The sequence below is a fragment of the Ilyonectria robusta genome (genome assembly GCF_021365365.1).
Source record: "Ilyonectria robusta strain PMI_751 chromosome Unknown BGZ61scaffold_1, whole genome shotgun sequence".
NCBI classification, from domain to species: Eukaryota; Fungi; Ascomycota; class Sordariomycetes; order Hypocreales; family Nectriaceae; genus Ilyonectria; species Ilyonectria robusta.
The window spans coordinates 4,881,740-4,900,373 of record NW_025764435.1 but is presented as its reverse complement, the minus strand read 5'-3'; the positions used below and the strand labels follow the sequence as shown (position 1 = coordinate 4,900,373).

The window sequence follows — 18,634 nt, the reverse complement described above, 5'->3', positions numbered from 1 at the left end:
ATAAGCACAAAGGCTCCTTGTTGCTTGCTAGATAGATCATACTTCAATACAAGATAAGATCAATATTCCCGTCTAAAGAAACGTCAGCTACTACAACGTCCAAGTAAAGGGCATCCAGGTGCATACCAATAAACGTCTCCCAGGCGATGCTGGTCTCAGACTCGCCATACACATCTCGGTGAGTCCAAAGCGCTTCCAAAACCTTCAAGCTGTGCTGAACAGTATTGATTCCAAACATTTTTACCATGTCTGTCAACAAGGCTCGCACTTGTTGCCTGTCATCCCCCTCAATCGCTCCGCATCCAGCTGAAAATAGTGGAAATAGTAACACGATTCCAGGACAGGGGCCGTTGAGAAGCTTGATACCAGATAGCAGTGCCAAAATGCGCCGGACGATTTCCTGGACCTCAGCCGCTGATGATGGAAGGCCCCGAATTCGTTGATAAATATGTAGCAAGGCTGCTTGATGGTAGGACTCGTTAATCTTTAAATACTCTTCTTTCCGAGTCGAAGACAAGGTGGACAAGACACCCTTTTCCAAAGCGGGCTGCTGGTCATTCACCATTGTTTGTACTCTTTGGACGAGCTTCAAGGATTCGTCTTCTTGCAGCTTGATTTCTTTCAATACGCCATGTCGGTTTCTCAATAGAGTGCCGATTTCGACAAATATTTGTACGAGATCAGTCGAGTAAGCTGTAAACTCGTCAATGTATCCTGGCTGGCCATCTTTCTCAATCATTCGAAGAGCCTGCCTCGAGACACCTTCAGTTGGAGGATGACCAGACACATTTGCAAGCGCCACAAGTGAGACAAAGCACCTGGCAAGGAATGTGGACGTAGAATTCCGGGGTTTCGTGGTCCATACCGCTGTATCACGGGTAAAGAGAGACGCCGCTCCTTCTAAATGCAGCCTCCAGGAATGAGCCCTATCACCACCGGCTACAATGTCTGAGTAGCACAGCATCAAAACGGTCGCCATAATATCATCTGTCGGACAAGCAAAAGTATGGGAAACTTTTGAACGCAGTTGCTCAACAGTTACTACTTGTAGAAGGGCTAGCTGTGTGGGATTTTGTGTTAACCCGGCATTAACCCTATGTACGGCGGCCAAGTTGAGCATAGAGGCCATTACATGGGATTTAGAAATCGCCATTGGCATGAAAGTGGTGTAGAAGTCTCTCTTCACAAGCTCGTCGCAGGAAAACGAATCGGCGACGCGCGTGAAGTAGTCGAGCAGAGATCGATAATGGGGTGGAAGATCGGGGAGGAAAGATGGAGCCATTGTGACAGATGTATCCCCTTCTTTTTGTTGGTGGTTTCTCATCCTTGGAGCTACCTGGGTCTCCTTCCGTTGTGATTGATGTGGAAGGTGATGTGGAAGGTCTAGAGGCGGTGACGGGGCGTCTGCTGGGGTTGCAGCTACCGAGACAGCCGTTATAGTATTGGTAGTTCCATACACAAATGGTGTGGTAGATCGAGAATTATCTGTCCTCAATGTCAGGATCTTTGTATACGATCTCCGAAACCAAAATACCTCTTGTACCTATATCCGCCGACTGTATCTGAACAACCGGCATTGGCTGGCTCCCGGACTCTGACATGCATTTGCCGAAAGTGGATTTTCGAAAAGGGCGACCGCCCCATGTGATGCGAAGGCCATATTCGCAGTTTCGACTGTACTTTTCGCAGAGGGTGCACACAGGTCGTCTTTCGTCGCATTTCCGGTGGTGGTGCCTGCACTCGAGACAACCCGATCGAGACCGAGGGGCAAACCCCTTTTTTCTTGATGGCTTTTCCATGCTAGGACGGATTCATCGACGGCAGTTTACACGATACACACTGTGACTAATAAGGGGAGATTGGGGAGTTGAAGCGATAGACGGAGTGCAAAAGTACGTGATGCCAAGTTCCAATAGGCTGCGAGAACACAAGATGGTGGGGGTGAAGGTCGGAGACCGACGGGTATGCCTGTACGAGCTATTATCATTTTATGTGGTACATCTATATTCATATATACGGTACGCGCCCCACTATTTGCAATTTTCGTTCCAACACATAAACCTCCAGGGTAGCTAAATTCGTTTAACACCATTTGTACAGAAATGCTGCGTTAATCATTACAAGAAGAGAATCGTAGTCCCAATCCCAATGCCATCTCTATCTCCTCTCCTTCACCTTATGTGTAGTTTCCTCCTCCTCCTCCTCCTCCTCCTCACGATCCGTCAACCCAAGGAACATCCAGAGCATGAGCAAATCATATGCAGCCTTCATTGCTCCCGCCCCAGTCATCACAATGACCCAAAGATGCATGCCAGCAAAGTATCCTGCAGATCCAATACCACTTGCCTGCGCGAGGGTTTTTACCATGTTGACTACACCCAAAACAGCCGTTCGCTCGTTTGGTAAAACTGCAGCAGCGAGGAATGCCTGCCTTGGGGCTTGATCCATGCTCTGGGTACAAGCGCGCAACGCCAAGAAGGCCATTGCGAGCCAGGTTCCCGTCCCCCCTGCCGAGGGAAATGGGATCATGGCCAAGAAAACGGCCGACGGTAGATGTGTGAAGACCATGGTCTTGAGGGGACCGAGTCTTCGCGCAAGAGGTAGAGCTGCAAGGTTGGAAATGGTGGCAAGGAGATTGGTGACGAGGAACAGCGTCCCAAGAGACCCTGGTTTCAGCGAGTGAATGGTGGTGAAGTAGTAAGTGAGCCATGAAGGCGAAGCCATGCCCGAAGCAAACGAGTCGAGGCAGAATAATACAAGGAGCTTGAACAGAATGGCGCGCGATTGGTGAGAGATGTGTGGGACGAAAGATGCTAGTCCGCCACCAGGCCTAGGTTTGGGTGCCGACTTAGACGAGGTGCCGGGATGCGCTTCGGGGTCGGAGCTATCGGAGAGAAGAGCCTCATCTTCTTGCCCCATAGGGACGGCCCGGTAGCCTGGTCTCGGAGGCTCCACCTCTACCGCCGAAGTGAGAGCAAAAACGAGCAGCAATTTAATGCCTCCGAGGACGGCGTAGGCAAGGAACACAACGCGATATGCACCGCTCTTAGACCAAGTCTCGATGTTCTGGAGCGCCTGCACCATCCAGCCAGACGCCAACGTGCCCAAGGCAGCGCCGGCGGTCCCAAAAAGCGTGTACCATGCGAATATATCGCTGCGGTGTTTCTTGTCGGTGAGCTGAGCCAGGATCGACTCCTCGATGGCTCGGAATGGGCCGATCTCGTTGCCGCTAGGGCTGATGACACCGAAGATGCTGGCCATGGCGAGCAGCCAATAGCTGGAGCTCACTGAGAATACGACGCCGCTCATCATCATTAACAAGGCTCCCGCGGCTATGACCCGTCTTCGGCCAACGCGATCCGTGATGGCTGTCAGGATGAAGCTGATGACGGTGTCTCCAAGGAGAGTCAGCGTCATGAAGAGGCCGATTCGTTCGTCTGAAAAGCCGAGACTCGCGAGGAAGTGGACGAGAATGAGAAACGAGGCGCCATAGGCAAAGAGCCGCACGAAGCGTTGCACACATAGCAGCTTTGTATCGCGGCACGAAGTCCACACAACCACGACGCCGCTCTCTTTTGCGAGCCACGAGCCCCAGGCAGATTCGCTGGTAGCCATTGTGATTTGGAAATATTGTGAAAAGTGAAGAAGAAATTTCTGTTTTCAATTACACCTTCAGCTCGCAAACGGCCCTTATGATATTCAGCGATGCGGAGTTAACCTCGGCGGACTCGGATTTGATGCCACCCCACTGTGGCCAATACGTCACAATTTGCCCACTCCAAGGCCTGAGCCAGGGTGCTAACATACGGTACAGTACCAATTCAAGCTTTGCTAGACAGTACCGCAGATTGATCGCGGTCGTTGGCCGCAGCCCGAGAGCAGGCCGCTATTCATGCGTCGTGATGCCATTGATATTCTTAATGGCTAGATGAACCGTCCTAGATGGTTTTTGGGCACCTAGCACGCGGGGTAGGTAGCGATGGTTTCAAGTGCATGCTACATGGCGTTCATTGATGCCAGCACATCGGCTGTCTTATCTGAGGCATTGATCGCGTGCGCGGCCGTGGCAAATATGAAACCAATCCCTCCGCAATTCTATAATTCAATTTCCATTTCAATCTTAGATGTCAAAGTATTTGTGTTTTGTTGGTTCATCTGTAGAGATGCCAGCTGCGCCGGGCCTCATCACTGATGGCGATGCGGTCGAGGATCAGCGTGCCGACTCCGACGTCACGACTGTATCCTACCTATCTTTACCACACAAGGTCTGCTATCGCTTCCCTTTTCAGATGGCCCAGATTAACCGCAGCATTATAGCCTCAATTATTTCTGCTCATGCTGATTCGCATGACCGAATCCCTGACTTCGTCGTCCATCCAAGTGACCAACCCACTTCCGCAAGCTGAAGGATTACATCACTCACACGTCTTCAGTCGTACCTCTATTTCCAACTCCAGCACTTCGACCCATCTGCATCTCCCGCCACCATCTCTGCTCAAGCAGGTATCATAATTGGTGCCAAGACCGCTGCACACGTCTGCACCGGGCTGATATGGGGTCGATTAGCAGACTGGGAGTACTGCGGCCGGAAGACCGTCATTGTCTTTGGACTGCTTGCTTCATCCATTTCTATCCTGGGCTACGGCTTCTCCCGAACATTTGCCACGGCACTGACATGGCAACTTCTTGACGGCGTCCTTAACAGCACCGTATCAATGGCTCGCTGCGTCACTGCAGAGCTAAATCCACAAAAACGGTGCGAGTGCTTCTAGTCTTGGTAAACATATCTAACATCGGCGTTCAGTCACCGGGCGCGTGCCTTGACGCTACTCCCTCTCTGCACAAACGCTGGCAGTCTAATCGGTCCTCTGATCGGCGGCTTTCTCGTCTTTCCTGGAAGAGAGAATGGCAACAACAGCTTTCTCAGCAAGTTCCCGTACGCCGCGCCGAACATTGTCATTGCAGCTTTCCACGCCATTCTAGCCGTAGCGACCATTGTCGTCGTTGAAGAAACGCTCCCTCGGACCAAATATTCTCACCTGGGCATCCTCCGAAGGGCCTGGACTAAATTGGACCGTCGGAGGTTATCCGATAGGACAAGCCACGACGAAGTAGTTGATGAATCGACGAGTCTCCTTGGCAATCAAGGGGCCCAGATCCCTGCCGACTCCCAATCGATTGCTTCTGCCCAAGGATCCGAGCTGACGAGATTGAAATTCTCTCAAATCTGGACATTCAACGTCGTTGCAACCATGGCCGCCTACTTCCTCATCCACGGCCATACTTGCTCCTTTCCAAGTCTATGGGCAATCTTCCTGAGCACTCCGGCTCCCTCAGCCAAGCAGCAAAGTCTCTCTTTTCGATTCTATGGAGGCCTCGGGATGAGCCCGCGCGGCGTAGGTACCGTCATGTCGATACAGGGCGCCATCGGTGTGATAACTCAAGTGGTTCTGTATCCTACGCTCAACGACTGGCTCGGAACACTTCGTCTTTTCCGAACGGGGCTCTTGGTCTTTCCATTTACGTATTTCATTGCCCCGTTTCCAGCCCTGGTCAGCTATTACGCCACCAACCGACCGTCTAATGCCTCTCCTTATGCCATCACTGAACCGTGCGTCTGGATCTCCGTCGCATTGGTGCTCTTGCTGTACGTCTGCGGGCGTACCGGAGTAGCTCCAGCCACGACACTGCTCATTAATGACTCAACGCCTCACCCTAGCGCGCGAGCGACAATTCATACGACTGGAACCATTGTTAGTAGTCTCAGCCGCTCCATATTCCCGCCAACCGCGCTCGGAATGTTTGCATATGGCCTGAGGATAGGATTTGTGGAGTTGGGGTTCTGGTTCTTGGCAGGAGTGGCGACACTGGCATGTTTGGCTAGCATGTGGGTTGTTGAGGGGGATAATGGCAACCAAGCCTAAAGGTTGTATTAGGGTAAAAGTAGATGTGTTGGCCATCTTAGGAAGGTGGTATCCTTGCCTGTTTTTAGGACCTATTCTAGGTGCCCGTGTCTCGGGATTCCCGTGAGCCTCTGGAGATCGGACAACGACGCTACATGAGATGATTGAGGGACATTAATGTACAATATTAATTCGAGGACTAGGAACACTGGACCGTACCCCTGGGTCTTGTCAATTTCCCCGGATTTTGGGCTGTGCCACATCATTCGACCCACGATTAGATTGCTTGTACGTGGACGCTTCCCACGATACGTGATAGACGGAACGCGTCCCGTAGTCGTTGCACGTACCATCGGGATCGAAGCCGAGAATGTGAGTGGGACCCTATCAAGGCCGTATCGAGCCAATACACCCGCACGTCATGAAGTCCAGATCCCTGCGGGCGCAGAATTTAGCCCCCTGAGTACCCCGGATTCAATTTGCCAAGTGAGTCTGGCCTCAGAGAACGGAATGGCGGGAGGGGCTGTATTCAGGTGGAGTGAGGCGCTCACTGGTGAGACGGGACTCGGCGAGCTGAATGCGTTTAAGATACGGGGGATGGGTAGTTTTGGGCCATCTGGCGTCAGAGGAGATTCATGCCACCTTGCCATGTTCAAGTGTGTATCGCGGTCTTGGTTCCTTGACACGAGCATCCATCTATCTGTTCAATCCTCGGGTGATAATGCACGACAATTAACTTATCAAGTCCCTAAATACTGCTGAATCAGTTTAAAGTTCGTTCCAACAGATAGCAGCAGATTACGGAGTACGTAGTGATACGGATCCCACGACTCCACGGCCCGGGACCAGGGGGCGGGATACCGTCATATCGGCAGCCCACCCGATGCCTCTCGGCTTCGTGGCTAGGATCCTCGACTCCTCAACCAGCAGGCTGATTTGTATCCACTCGTCAGACGACGAACAGCAACATTGCGGGGGTGGAGTACGCTAGTTGTAAGTATCTCCAGGATACAGATAATCGCTAAGATACAATACTACGCCGTGCAGTCTAGACACACGCAGGATACGCACGACCGTTTTGTCCGCTTCTTCATAAAGGCTCCGGCCGGCCGTTCGAAGTCAGAGATCTTCTCTCCTTACTCTTACCCACCTCCTCAGCTTCACACCCAAGCATCGCACCTTCACCATGGCATCCCTCAAAGACGACAAGAGCGACGTCATGGACTCCAAGACGGAGGCAATCAAAACTCAGAATGGAAGCATCCTAAACGGCGAATTGAGCACCAACACGGATCACCTTCAGCGAAACCTCGGCAACCGCCAAGTCCAGCTGATCGCCATTGGTGGTTCCATTGGAACGGCCAGTTTCGTCAGTATCGGCACGGGTCTGTACAAAGGCGGCCCCGGCAGCTTGTTGATAGCATACACTTTCTACTCGTGCATGTTGGCGCTAGTCAACAACTGCATCGCCGAGATGGCCGTCTTCATGCCCATTACCAGTGCCTTTATCCGAATGGCAGGTCATTGGGTTGACGAGGCCTTTGGCTTCATGGCGGGATGGAACTTCTTCATCTACGAAGCTGTTCTGATTCCGTTTGAGATTTCTGCATTGAATCTCGTCCTGACGTTCTGGAGAGACGACATTCCTGTGGCCGCCGTTGTCGCTGCCTGTGTTGTGTCTTACTTGTTCGTATCCCTACCAGAAAATCTACGTGTTTGCGCTAACTTGACTACAGCATCTTGAATGCTTTCACTGTCAAGTGGTACGGCGAGGCCGAGTTCTGGCTTGCTTCCGGCAAAGTCCTCCTGATCCTGATCGTCTTTACCTTTACTTTCGTCACCATGGTTGGAGGGAACCCCAAACACGACGCATACGGTTTCCGACACTGGCAGAACCCTGGAGCCTTTGCGGAATTCATGACGACCGGCGACTTGGGACGATTCGAGGGTTTCCTGGGTGCCATGTGGAGTGCGGCTTTCACTATTGTCGGCCCCGAATACGTTTCTATGGTGTCTGGTGAGACCAAGCTCCCGCGAACCTACTTGAAGAACGCCTTTAAGACGACATATCTTCGATTCGCGTTCTTCTTCATTGGAGGTGCGCTCACTGTCGGAATCGCTGTCGCCTACAACGATCCGACTCTGGTTTCAATCCTCAGCGGTGAATCTGGCGGCGCCGGCACTGCCGCAGCATCTCCCTACGTCATTGCGATGAACAACCTGGGCGTCGATGTCTTGCCTCACATTACGAACGCTCTGATGATTACCAGTATCTTCTCGGCCGGCAATGCCTACACGTACTGCGGAACCCGAAGTCTCTACGGACTTGCCCTTGAGGGTCAGGCTCCCAGGTTCCTTCGCAAGTGCACCAAGTCTGGCGTTCCCATCTACTGCCTCTGCGTCATCATGCTGTTCCCTTGCCTCGCGTTCCTCAACGTCTCCAGCAGCACCGCCAATGTCCTGACCTGGCTCACGAACATCATCACCGCGGCTCAGATCATCGATTACATCGTCATCTGTATCACCTATGTCTTCTTCTTCAAGGCGTGTTTGGCCCAGGGCCTCGACCGCCAGACTCTTCCCTACGTCGGATACTTCCAGCCCTACTCTGCTTGGATCAGTGGAATCTTCCTGTCCACGGTCGTTTGCGTTTACGGATATTCCGTCTTTCTTCCCGGAAAATGGGACGTTCGCACCTTCTTCACTTACTACACCATGCTTCTCGTTTGCCCTATTCTTTACTTTGGGTGGAAGTTCCTCAAGGGAACGCGTATCGTCAAGCCATTGGAAGCCGATCTTATCTGGGAAAAGCCTGTCATCGATGCTTATGAAGATTCGTTCGAGGAGATCCCAGTTGGATTCTGGAATGAGATTTTGCAAATGATAGGTCTGGGAAAGCTCGTAAGAAACGCCAGCAAGGTCTGAAAGCCTGCTTGAAACTGTTGTTGAGGGCAGTTTAAACGATAGACAGTATCTTAGTCCGAATCGAAAGTATTTCACCATTAGTTGCTCTATCGACGTTTTAGCCCCAGAACAGCTGGAGAAGTATGATGGAATTCAAGAGTTGTCAAAAAGCCAATTTTCTCATCGAACGAGGAGCAGGGCTCGCAGCTTAGCTATCCCACAGCGCAGATCCTCGAGGTGATTGTCAACTACGTAACGTGGCCATGCAAGCTAAGATGCCTTACCCGGACGGCCTGAAGAGATCACTTGCATGCTTTCGATTTAGAACGTAGCGTTCGTTATGATGAAATTTGCAGCATCCGACTCAATTGTGCTTGTTCGCCAAGCCGTAAATATGTAGTGTGAGAAACTCACAAATAGGGCGGCTTCGTGAAATTTCCGTTTAATATTTCTTATCATTTTCACGGAATATCTCTTCTTCATTGGGAGCTCGGTCTGAAATGCAGGGCGATTCCCTGCCTTGGGACCGGAACACCGGGAATCGACAATGATGTCAAGGAGCATCTGAGTTCGAGGAGTGGGCAGCAATCCCTGAGCTACAAATGCGCACCAGTTCTCGGCTTAGTCGCATGCCCTTCATATTGCGCTAATCTACAATAAGTATCAAGTCTAGAACCTCTGTCGCCCAGCTACCACCATGAATCGGGTTGCGACCCGAAACCCGAAACCAACGGATCCTTTCCCGGCCCCATTCTAGGCTCAGCAAACAAATGCATCACATCTGCGATTCAGGTCCAAATCGTCTTCATAAAGTGTATTTCAGATATCAAATATTCGTTGAAGAATTACAATTGCCTTGTAGTTTAAGCGATATTCTCCTCCCTACTCTTCTTCACTCATCATATTCACATCCCACCGCAGGCATGGGCACGGATTCATCGTCATTTTTCGGGGGAGCCAAATACATCCCCCCAGACCCCATCTTTGAGGTCACAAAGAGATATTTGGCCGATACAGATCCCAAGAAAGTAAACCTCGGCCAGGGAGCTTACCGTGATGAAAAAGGAGCGCCATGGATCTTGCCCTCTGTGCGGGCAGCGACAGAATTGATCGCTGGCTGTGGCCATGAATATTTGCCCATCGAAGGGTTGAATACCTTCCGTGATGAGGCTGCGAAACTTGTTTTTGGTGGCACCAACGCCTGGAAAGAAGAGAGAGTACGTAATGAGCAGAAAATGAATATGGCGTTATCTGACACACCAAAGGTTGCTACTTGCCAATCAATTTCGGGTACAGGATCCCTTCTTCTCGCTGGTATGGCGCTCAAGAAGGCGGATACTGGTATCAAGAAGGTTTTTATCACAGACCCTACGTGGTCGAATCATGATTTGCTTTTCGCCTCGATGGGCTACGAAGTCAACAAGATTCCCTATTTTAAAAAGGGAGAGTTTGACCACGAGAGCTTTGTCAACGTCTTGAAGACTGCCGACCGAAACTCGGCGATCATCTTACACGCTTGTGCTCATAACCCAACAGGGTGCGACCCATCGCGAGAGCAGTGGAAAGAAATCGCTGCCATTATTAAGAACACTGGCACGTTTCCAATTTTCGACTCGGCTTACCTCGGGTTCAACTCTGGGTCGTTTGACGAAGATGCCTGGATCATTCGGTATATGGTGGAAGATCTAGGCCTCGAAGCCGCGGTCTGTATGTCATTCGCAAAGAGCATGGGTCTTTACGGTGAACGCGTGGGACTTGTTGCATTCGTCACCAAGGCTCCTGAAACCGCTCGGGCGCTCTTCTCCCTTCTGCAAAACTCGCAGCGAGCCACCGTGTCCAACCCTCCTGTTTATGGCGCTCGCATTGCTGCCGCGGTCCTAGGCAACCCCGAGATCGCAAAGCAATGGGCACAAGATCTGATTACCATGTCGAGCAGAATTCTATCCATGCGCAGAAGGCTTTATAGCGAGCTGTTGCGGTTGGAGACACCTAGAGATTGGTCGCACATTGTCAAACAAAACGGCATGTTTGGCTATACGGGTATCAGCCCGGCACAAATTGTCGAACTAGAAGGTATGAAGCAAGGATTCAGATATTAAATAGATTATTGACAAGGATCACAGTTAAACATCACGTTTATATGGCCAATACGTCTAGAATTTCTCTGGCAGGACTCAACGAGGGCAATGTGGAATATTTTGCGAAGGCGCTGGACGAGGTTGTTAGAACAATTCAATAGGTATCGCCCCCATATTAAAATCCAAGACATCATGACAAAGAGGTCTAGTTCTAGTGTCATGCACTCTGCGAGTAGAAAATAGAGAATCCTAAGAACGGCGTATGTGCATTGTTAACGCTGCATTACCACGGCTTTCACCTGTTGATCTAATGAGAACCCATCCTTGACACCTCTACTAGTGATCATCATCTAGAACGTAGATCAGATCGATCAAGCCGATCGAATAGAGATCATAGCCTTTTGGGATATTGCACATCGCCAATGCAAGTGCCGGCTTTCATACAAAACACAGCCGTAACATGGCCAGGATGGAGATCGTGGGGGCAATACGATACATTGAGATAACAGAAACCCACGTTGCTCTAATCACCAGCTACTAATCCAATGCCGCTCCTTCATTCCAGATGCCTTCCCAAAGAAGTAAACGCTTGACAGATACTGCAGCTCGTCCCGCAGCACAGGAGGGGAATGTCTGGCTAGACGGCTTTAAGCCGGCGCATTCCATTGCAGTATCAAGATACCAACCTAGCCACCACGCCGAGAACGGGGACGGTTACGGATCCGGTTCATGTCGGTGGCAAACCGGAGGCTCGTGAGATATCATTGGCCCACCCAAGTTGATGCCACACTCTGCTCTTAGTGCCGGCACCACCTCCGCATCAGATGAGTTCGAGAACGTCAACTCTTGGCTGGCTGCCTGCTCAGCCATGCCAATTAGCAACAATTTGATGCGAGATAACCTCCCATAAGGCCATGTGACGCCTTACCCCGCTCCAAATGTGCTTCACGACACGCAGTTGCTGCATCGGCATCACAACCGATGACGACGATAGCCGCCCCGTCCTAGACCACGAGCGGAAGTGCGATATGATTCAAGTTCAAAAGGCACCCTACACTCTCTCTTTGTATGGCCTTGTAGACATAGACCAGAGTTGTTTCAATCGTCGCCACTACTGCGGCAAGATTAGCGCCATGTCAACCGTCCTAAGGAACACACCCTCCACGACGTGTAGTGCGGCGTTGACTACAATTCGGCCACTGGGCGCTGCGATGCTGCCCAGGATAAGAAAGACTTCCCTGAAGCAAGTACGGCTTAGCTCTACTTCCAGGCACCTGGCAACAGAGATTCCAGCAAGCCCGGAACCTCCTTCTCCTCTCGCAGCTCTGCCCACTAGCGTGCTGCTGCGGTCAATCTTTATCAACTCCATTACTTCACGGCCCAATCTCCTCCGGCCTTCTCTTTGGGTGCTATCCAAGCTGTCCACCCCAGGGCGCTTTATGCCCAGCGTCGATAACAACATACTTCTCAAATGGATTTTAAAACCCACCTTTTACAAGCAGTTCTGCGCGGGCGAGACTGGGGCCGAGACGCAGGCCACCATGAAGCACCTGAAGGAGATGGGCTTCCGAGGCACGATTCTTACATATGCTAAGGAGATTGTGTTTGATCATGCTACGGGCGCTCAGCACGGGCTGGGTGTTGCGACTTCTGAAGGAGTTGACACGCAATGGTGCGAGAGCATCGAGGCGTGGCGCGCAGGAACTGTCAATACTGTTGAGCTTTTGGGCGAAGGTGATCAGTTGGCTGTCAAGTATGTTTACCACCACCTCCATATCAACATCGTGATATTAACCATTCACAAGGTTGACCGGTGCTGGCGCCCTAGTCACAAAGGCATTTTCCGAGAAAAAGCTCCCTCCCCAGCAGATGATGGATGCCCTAGACGAGATCAGCACCAAGTGCAAGGAGCGGGGAGCTTACATCTTGGTCGACGCCGAATCTCAGCATTTCCAATGGGGAATTATGCTTGTGTCGATGTACTTGATGAAGAAGTACAACACGGACGGCATCGCGACCATTTACAACACTTACCAGGCCTATCTGAAGAGTACGCCGGACACTCTGGCCAAGCATCTTGCTGCTGCGGCTGAGGCCAAGTTCACTCTGGGTCTCAAGTTGGTGCGCGGAGCTTATCTGGCTTCTGACGAGAGATGCTTGATCCACGACACGAAGCAAAACACCGACGACGCCTACGACTCCATCGCACAGGGAGCACTCAGGCAAGAGATTGGAAAGTTCGGAGCCAAGAATGGCGTCCCATTCCCCTCTGTCAATCTGCTCCTCGCCAGCCACAACAAGGATAGCGTCGTGGCAGCCCACCACCTCCACCAGGACCGGCTCCGGGCCAACCTCCCGACGGTCCCAGTCAAGTTTGCGCAGCTCCAAGGAATGTCGGATGAAGTCAGCTTCGGGCTGCTCCAGTTGAAGAATGGGTCGTCATCCGACCCCGAGGTCTACAAGTGCTCGACCTGGGGTAGCGTGGGAGAGTGTCTGGCATATTTGATGCGAAGAGCGTTGGAGAACCGCGATGCGGCTTCCAGAACGAGGGACGAATATAATGCGCTCAAGGCTGAGGCGCGGAGGCGGGTGCGAGCTTTCTTTTAGTTGTAGCTCCAGAAAAGATCACTGAATGAATTGATCGTTAAATCGTATATTACCGTGCCACCTTTGACCTCTACTTCCAACACAAAGCGCCTGGTATTCCGAGACGTGATGATAGACGTATCGTAGGCAGACTCAAAAACACGACTCGTAGACAGCCTACCAACACCAAAGCTCCTTCGCTCGTCTCTCAAGTCATAGCTCCAACCTTGCCATCGCGTTCCCCGCAGACTCCGGATCCTAGATTCCAGCCTCAGATAAAGCCGCGTTGCACTAGACAAAAGCGATCGTAGATGCAGCTAACCCCACCGCCGGTACACCTCCCGAACGGCCCACCATCCCCTCACGAAGTCATGTGCCCTCTGAATATCATTATCAATTCGGGTTCCATTCCGTTGTGCTTTAGTGTCCGATATAGGACGTATACAACTGGGTCCGACAGGTCTCCTGTTGGGAGTGTTCAACTGACCCCTCCTGAGCCAACTTGTGGTCTCTCACGGCAAACAAAGGCAAAGAAGACGGTCCCACTCAACACCAACCAGCCTCGTCACTCTATCAGACTTCACCATGTCGGCTCTTCGCGATGCTACGCTATGCGTCTTGGGATGTGGTATGTTTGCATTCATCAATGACCGGTTCAATGCTGATGTACGTGAACAGGCAATTTGGGAACAGCCATTCTGCAGAATCTGGTCGACTCCACTTCTGAGAGCCTCCCTTTTGCCAAATTCATCGCATGTGTACGATCTGAAAAGTCCCAGAAATCTCTGAGCGAGAAGTTTTCAAAGCATCAGCAAAAAGTAACCGTGTATCGCGGAGAGAATGTCAAGGCGGTCCAAGAGTGCAATGTGGTCATCCTTGGAGCGGATCCCGCTGATATCGACGGTGTGTTGACGCAACCTGGTATCCGGGACGCTTTGTCAAACAAGCTCATGATCAGCGTGGTCGCTGGTTGGACCAGACAAAAACTTGAGACTACCATCTACGGGAGCGAAAGCACCAAAGAAAACCAACCCGGCCGAGCGTGGGTAGTGCGCACGCTGCCTAACATTTCGGCAATTGCATCGCAGGGACTTACAGCCATTGAGTTCGAGAACTCTGAGCCCGTGTTACCTGATGAGTATTTGCAACTGACGACGTCAATCTTCGAGAAGGTTGGCAAGACAGTTCAAATTCAGCCGAGGCTCATGAACGCCACTACCGCTGTGGGAGGATCCACGCCAGCCTTCTTCGCAGTAATTTGCGATGCCCTGATTGACGCTGCTGTTGCCGTTGGAGTGCCTCGGAACGCGGCTCAAACTATGATTTATCAGTCCATGATGGGCACCGCCACTATGCTCCAGAGTGGCATTCACCCCGGCGTATTAAAGGATCAGGGAACTTCTCCTGAAGGTTGCACCATTGGAGGGCTCATGGTTATGGAAGAAGGGGCGGTTCGGGGTACACTTGGGCGGGCTCTACGGGAGGCTGTTACGATTGCCCGTCTGATGGAGACTGTTGATCACGTCAATGATACACGAAAAGAGTAGATGTAAGGTTTAAAATTGTTGTTTCAATATACAAATCGTATACGAGACGATGGAGACTAGACTGTCAAGTGATCATTCTCAATCTGAGTTTGAGGGTGAGGGAGTGCACAAACATTCATGGTCACATAGAGACTCTGACAGCCAAATTTAATGAGAAAAATTATTTATTTTATAGTCTTTCAAAAACCCCATGAAGAATTGATCTTGTTTCCATATTTGCAATACAGCCAAACCCAAACGCCGGAATAATTCTAAGACATCGCACTAGCGTTGCGGATGGAAGGTCCCTTTTGGTCTGCGTCACCCGATCCGACATTCCTACTCGTTGCCGGTTGTAAAAATCCAGACCCAGGAGGTGCAGTGGCGTGGCTCCCAATTGAGACAGCACCGGTACTGTCAACTGGGTGACGATTAACTTGGCATGTGGATTTGATGTAAGACTATCAGGAATGACAGCTGACATTGCCGGCGCCATTGTAAAAGAGCCAAAGATGGTCACCGCATCTCGAAGCAAAAAGGTACCCGTGGCAGCTCTAGGAACCTTAGATCGCTGCGTTGAGACATGCTTGCCCGTCGCAGAATTGGCGCCGAACCATTGGGCGAAGCGGACATCTTTCCACACGCCCATGGGCACGTTGACCAGCATCGTGGACACAAAGGTGATGGTCCCAACTGCAGCCATCTGGAACTCGTTGGCAAGAGTCTCTGAACCGTTCGCAACAGCGTATGTGGTTGCGTATAGAGCCCAGACCATGCCAAAGGGCCGACTAAGGAAGAGGCGTCCTGGCTTTAATAGTGCAGATACGCCGTGACAGCGCAGCCCGCGCAGGAGAGGTTGGTTGATGGACACCTTCTCAACCATTGCTCTGAAAATATTAGATTTTGAGGTCATCGAGAGCATGCCTCGCGTACCTGTCGATGATGGCCACAGTCGGTGCGACCAATGTTGCCGAGACCGCAGCGGCGGTAATGTCCCCGGCCAACCATCTCCAAGTTTGCTTCTGATTGGAGACTGTGCCTTGACGGCTGGGATGGTCCAGTACGGCGGTTGTCATTTTTGGGCGATGGGAGGAACAGTTGTGATGCCGTCCTTTGACTGCTGTTATGGGACAATTCCTCTGCAAATCTCGTCTCCTCACGCACCCGACGTCGCCGTCGCCTTGTGACGAGGCATCAACCTTCAGTCACTCCTATAGACTAGTTCCCATACCGGACCGAGTCCCGGTAGCGGTCGTGGATATCACCGGCTCAATCATCTATCTCGTCTTCAGTCATGAGCCCGCATTAGTTTCTTGGTCGGACCCGGTCCCGGAGGCTGCTCGGCACCGGGCCCGACAAGGCGACGGCACCAAACTCCGCGACACGAAGAGCAGCATAAGAAAGTGCTCTTTCAGCGACATTAATTCTGGTTTTGTATCTCATCAGTACTATTCAATTGTCTGAACAACCAGATCTCTTAATAAAATGGCTGCTACCAGAAACATGGCGCTTAACCTCACCCGGCCGAGACAATCGTTTGCTCGGGCCTTAAGAGCCACCCCTGCTGGCCTCAGCCTCCAGCAGCGACGAACCAATGCCACTTCTCCCTTCAGGCTGCCTGACCCCCGGAATGAGCCCAACGTTAGTTCACACCCTCCATGATACGATCGAGGCCCACTGACAATCTGCAATAGCCGCTCTATGAGAGGAACTCGCCTGAGCGCATCCAGGTCGAGGCCGCTCTGAAGAAGCTTCGCTCTGAGCTCCCCGTCCGCAGCGAGATCTTCTACAATGGCGTCTCTCAAAAGATTCACAAGTCCGAGGACCAAGTGCTCCCTTCAGAGCACGCCACCACCTTTACCAACTACCCCCTGGCCACCAAGGAGCAGGTCTCCGAGGCCATTGAGGCGGCCCTGGCGGCCAAGCAGAGCTGGCAGGACACGCCCTTCGTGGACCGAGTCGCCATCTTCCAAAAGGCCGCTGAGCTGGTCACCACCAAGTACCGCCATGAGCTGATCGCCGCCACCATGCTGGGCCAGGGCAAGAACGTGTGGCAGGGCGAGATCGATGCCGCCGCCGAGTTGGCCGATTTCTTCCGCCTCAACTGCAACTACGCTGCCGAGATTCTGGAGCGCCAGCCCACCCGTGGCAGCGACGGAATGTGGAGTCGGCTGGACTACCGACCTCTTGAGGGTTTCGTGTATGCCATTTCCCCCTTCAACTTCACTGCCCTCGGTGGTGCCCTGGTCTCCGCCCCTGCCCTGATGGGCAACGTTGTGCTCTGGAAGCCCTCGCAATACAACATCTACGCCAGCACCATCATCTACAATATCCTCCTCGAGGCCGGTCTGCCTCCCAACGTTATCCAGTTCGTCCCCGGTGACGCCGCGGAGATTACCGACATCTGCCTGGCTCACCGCGAGTTCGCTGGCCTGAACTTTATCGGATCCTCCGACATCTTCCGCTCCATCTACGGCAAGATCGGCGAGGGCATCGGAAAGAAGACGTACCGCGAATTCCCCCGCGTTGTCGGAGAGACCAGCGGCAAGAACTTCCACCTTCTACACCCTACCGCCGATGTCACCAGCGCTGTCAACCACACCATCCGTGGTTCCTTCGAGTACCAGGGCCAGAAGTGCTCTGCCACCTCCCGAGTTTACGTCCCCGAGTCTCGCGCTGCTGAGTTCATGACCGGCCTCAAGGCTGGCATTGACAAGATTACCATTGGCAGCCCGGACAAGGACTTTGAGGCCTTCATGGGTCCCGTCATCCACCGGCGTTCATTCGATAAGATCAAGTCCATCATCGACAAGAGCAACAAGGACCCCGAGCTTGAGCTGATTGCCGGTGGCAAGTACGACGACTCTGTTGGTTTCTACGTCGAGCCTACCGTTTACAAGGCGTCGTCTCCCGACCACCAGTTGTTTAACGAGGAGATCTTCGGACCCGTCCTCGCCGTCTATGTTTACCCCGATGCCGAGTGGAAGACAGTTCTTAAGCAGGTTGACCAGGCCGGTGGCGGCCTCGCCCTGACCGGTGCCGTTTTCGCTCAGAGCCGAGCCGCTCTCCGTGAGGCTGAAGATGCTCTTCGATACTCTGCTGGTAACTTCTACCTTAGTAAGTGTTCCGGATCTAACCACTCTCTATCTGTGCTAACCTCTTCCTTTAGACTGCAAGACTACCGCTGCCCTTATCGGCCAGCAGTCCTTTGGCGGTGCCCGTGGCAGTGGAACCACCGACAGGGCGGGCAGCTCGGATATTCTCCGCCGCTTCACTGCCCCCCGACTGATTAAGGAGGAGTTCTTCAACCAGTCTGGGTTCTTCTACCCTAGCAACCATGCTTCTTAGAATTTCGGGTGTTTAAAAATATCTACTAGAATGTACAGAATAAAATAAAAGACTTCTCTCAAACATTCTCATCCACAGTGATTTCTGTGTTGTCTGTTTTTTTGTGAATCTGGCTCTGCCAAACACTTCTCGTCAATCACTTAGATAAACCAGGTCCCTCTGAGGATAAATACTTTAACGTCTTAGGAATAGAAACGAGTTGATTGGGAACTTGTCTTCGATCCGAGTAGAAGCCCGTGCGTAACTGTGTATCTACTTTTAGCCAAATTGACAGGAATATATTTTGGCC

General features: G+C 52.0%; 7 protein-coding genes across 7 annotated transcripts; 5 read left to right on the top strand and 2 right to left on the bottom strand.

Annotated features, from left to right (window-relative positions):
• Nucleotides 1-43: 43 nt before the first annotated feature.
• BGZ61DRAFT_526345 (fungal-specific transcription factor domain-containing protein) lies at nt 44-1,282 on the bottom strand (the record flags this gene model as incomplete). The annotated part of the gene is made up of 2 exons (XM_046252936.1): nt 44-72; nt 127-1,282. The coding sequence occupies 2 exons, from the start codon at nt 1,280-1,282 to the stop codon at nt 44-46; spliced, it is 1,185 nt and encodes a 394-aa protein (XP_046113155.1).
• Nucleotides 1,283-2,132: 850 nt separating this feature from the next.
• On the bottom strand, nt 2,133-3,652 carry BGZ61DRAFT_439968 (major facilitator superfamily transporter). The gene has a single exon (XM_046244420.1). The coding sequence runs from the start codon at nt 3,613-3,615 to the stop codon at nt 2,158-2,160; it is 1,458 nt and encodes a 485-aa protein (XP_046113154.1). The 5' UTR covers nt 3,616-3,652; the 3' UTR covers nt 2,133-2,157.
• A 334-nt stretch (nt 3,653-3,986) lies between these two features.
• BGZ61DRAFT_379353 (major facilitator superfamily domain-containing protein) lies at nt 3,987-6,318 on the top strand. Its single transcript, XM_046242609.1, has 3 exons — nt 3,987-4,380; nt 4,434-4,756; nt 4,805-6,318. Exons 1-3 carry the CDS (start codon nt 4,336-4,338, stop codon nt 5,922-5,924), a joined length of 1,488 nt encoding a protein of 495 aa, XP_046113153.1. The 5' UTR covers nt 3,987-4,335; the 3' UTR covers nt 5,925-6,318.
• An 804-nt stretch (nt 6,319-7,122) lies between these two features.
• Nucleotides 7,123-9,019, top strand: BGZ61DRAFT_544783 (amino acid permease/ SLC12A domain-containing protein; the record flags this gene model as incomplete). The annotated part of the gene is made up of 3 exons (XM_046255278.1): nt 7,123-7,589; nt 7,640-8,804; nt 8,930-9,019. 3 exons carry the CDS (start codon nt 7,123-7,125, stop codon nt 9,017-9,019), a joined length of 1,722 nt encoding a protein of 573 aa, XP_046113152.1.
• A 711-nt stretch (nt 9,020-9,730) lies between these two features.
• On the top strand, nt 9,731-11,046 carry BGZ61DRAFT_489289 (aspartate aminotransferase; the record flags this gene model as incomplete). The annotated part of the gene is made up of 3 exons (XM_046250199.1): nt 9,731-10,024; nt 10,073-10,880; nt 10,931-11,046. 3 exons carry the CDS (start codon nt 9,731-9,733, stop codon nt 11,044-11,046), a joined length of 1,218 nt encoding a protein of 405 aa, XP_046113151.1.
• A 261-nt stretch (nt 11,047-11,307) lies between these two features.
• On the top strand, nt 11,308-13,492 carry BGZ61DRAFT_502235 (proline oxidase; the record flags this gene model as incomplete). Its single annotated transcript, XM_046251722.1, has 3 exons — nt 11,308-11,363; nt 12,144-12,638; nt 12,691-13,492. The coding sequence occupies 3 exons, from the start codon at nt 11,308-11,310 to the stop codon at nt 13,490-13,492; spliced, it is 1,353 nt and encodes a 450-aa protein (XP_046113150.1).
• A 506-nt stretch (nt 13,493-13,998) lies between these two features.
• On the top strand, nt 13,999-18,397 carry BGZ61DRAFT_502233 (putative pyrroline-5-carboxylate dehydrogenase). Its single transcript, XM_046251721.1, has 5 exons — nt 13,999-14,099; nt 14,150-14,392; nt 14,513-14,985; nt 16,692-18,114; nt 18,167-18,397. Exons 1-5 carry the CDS (start codon nt 14,057-14,059, stop codon nt 18,343-18,345), a joined length of 2,361 nt encoding a protein of 786 aa, XP_046113149.1. The 5' UTR covers nt 13,999-14,056; the 3' UTR covers nt 18,346-18,397.
• Nucleotides 18,398-18,634: the final 237 nt, after the last annotated feature.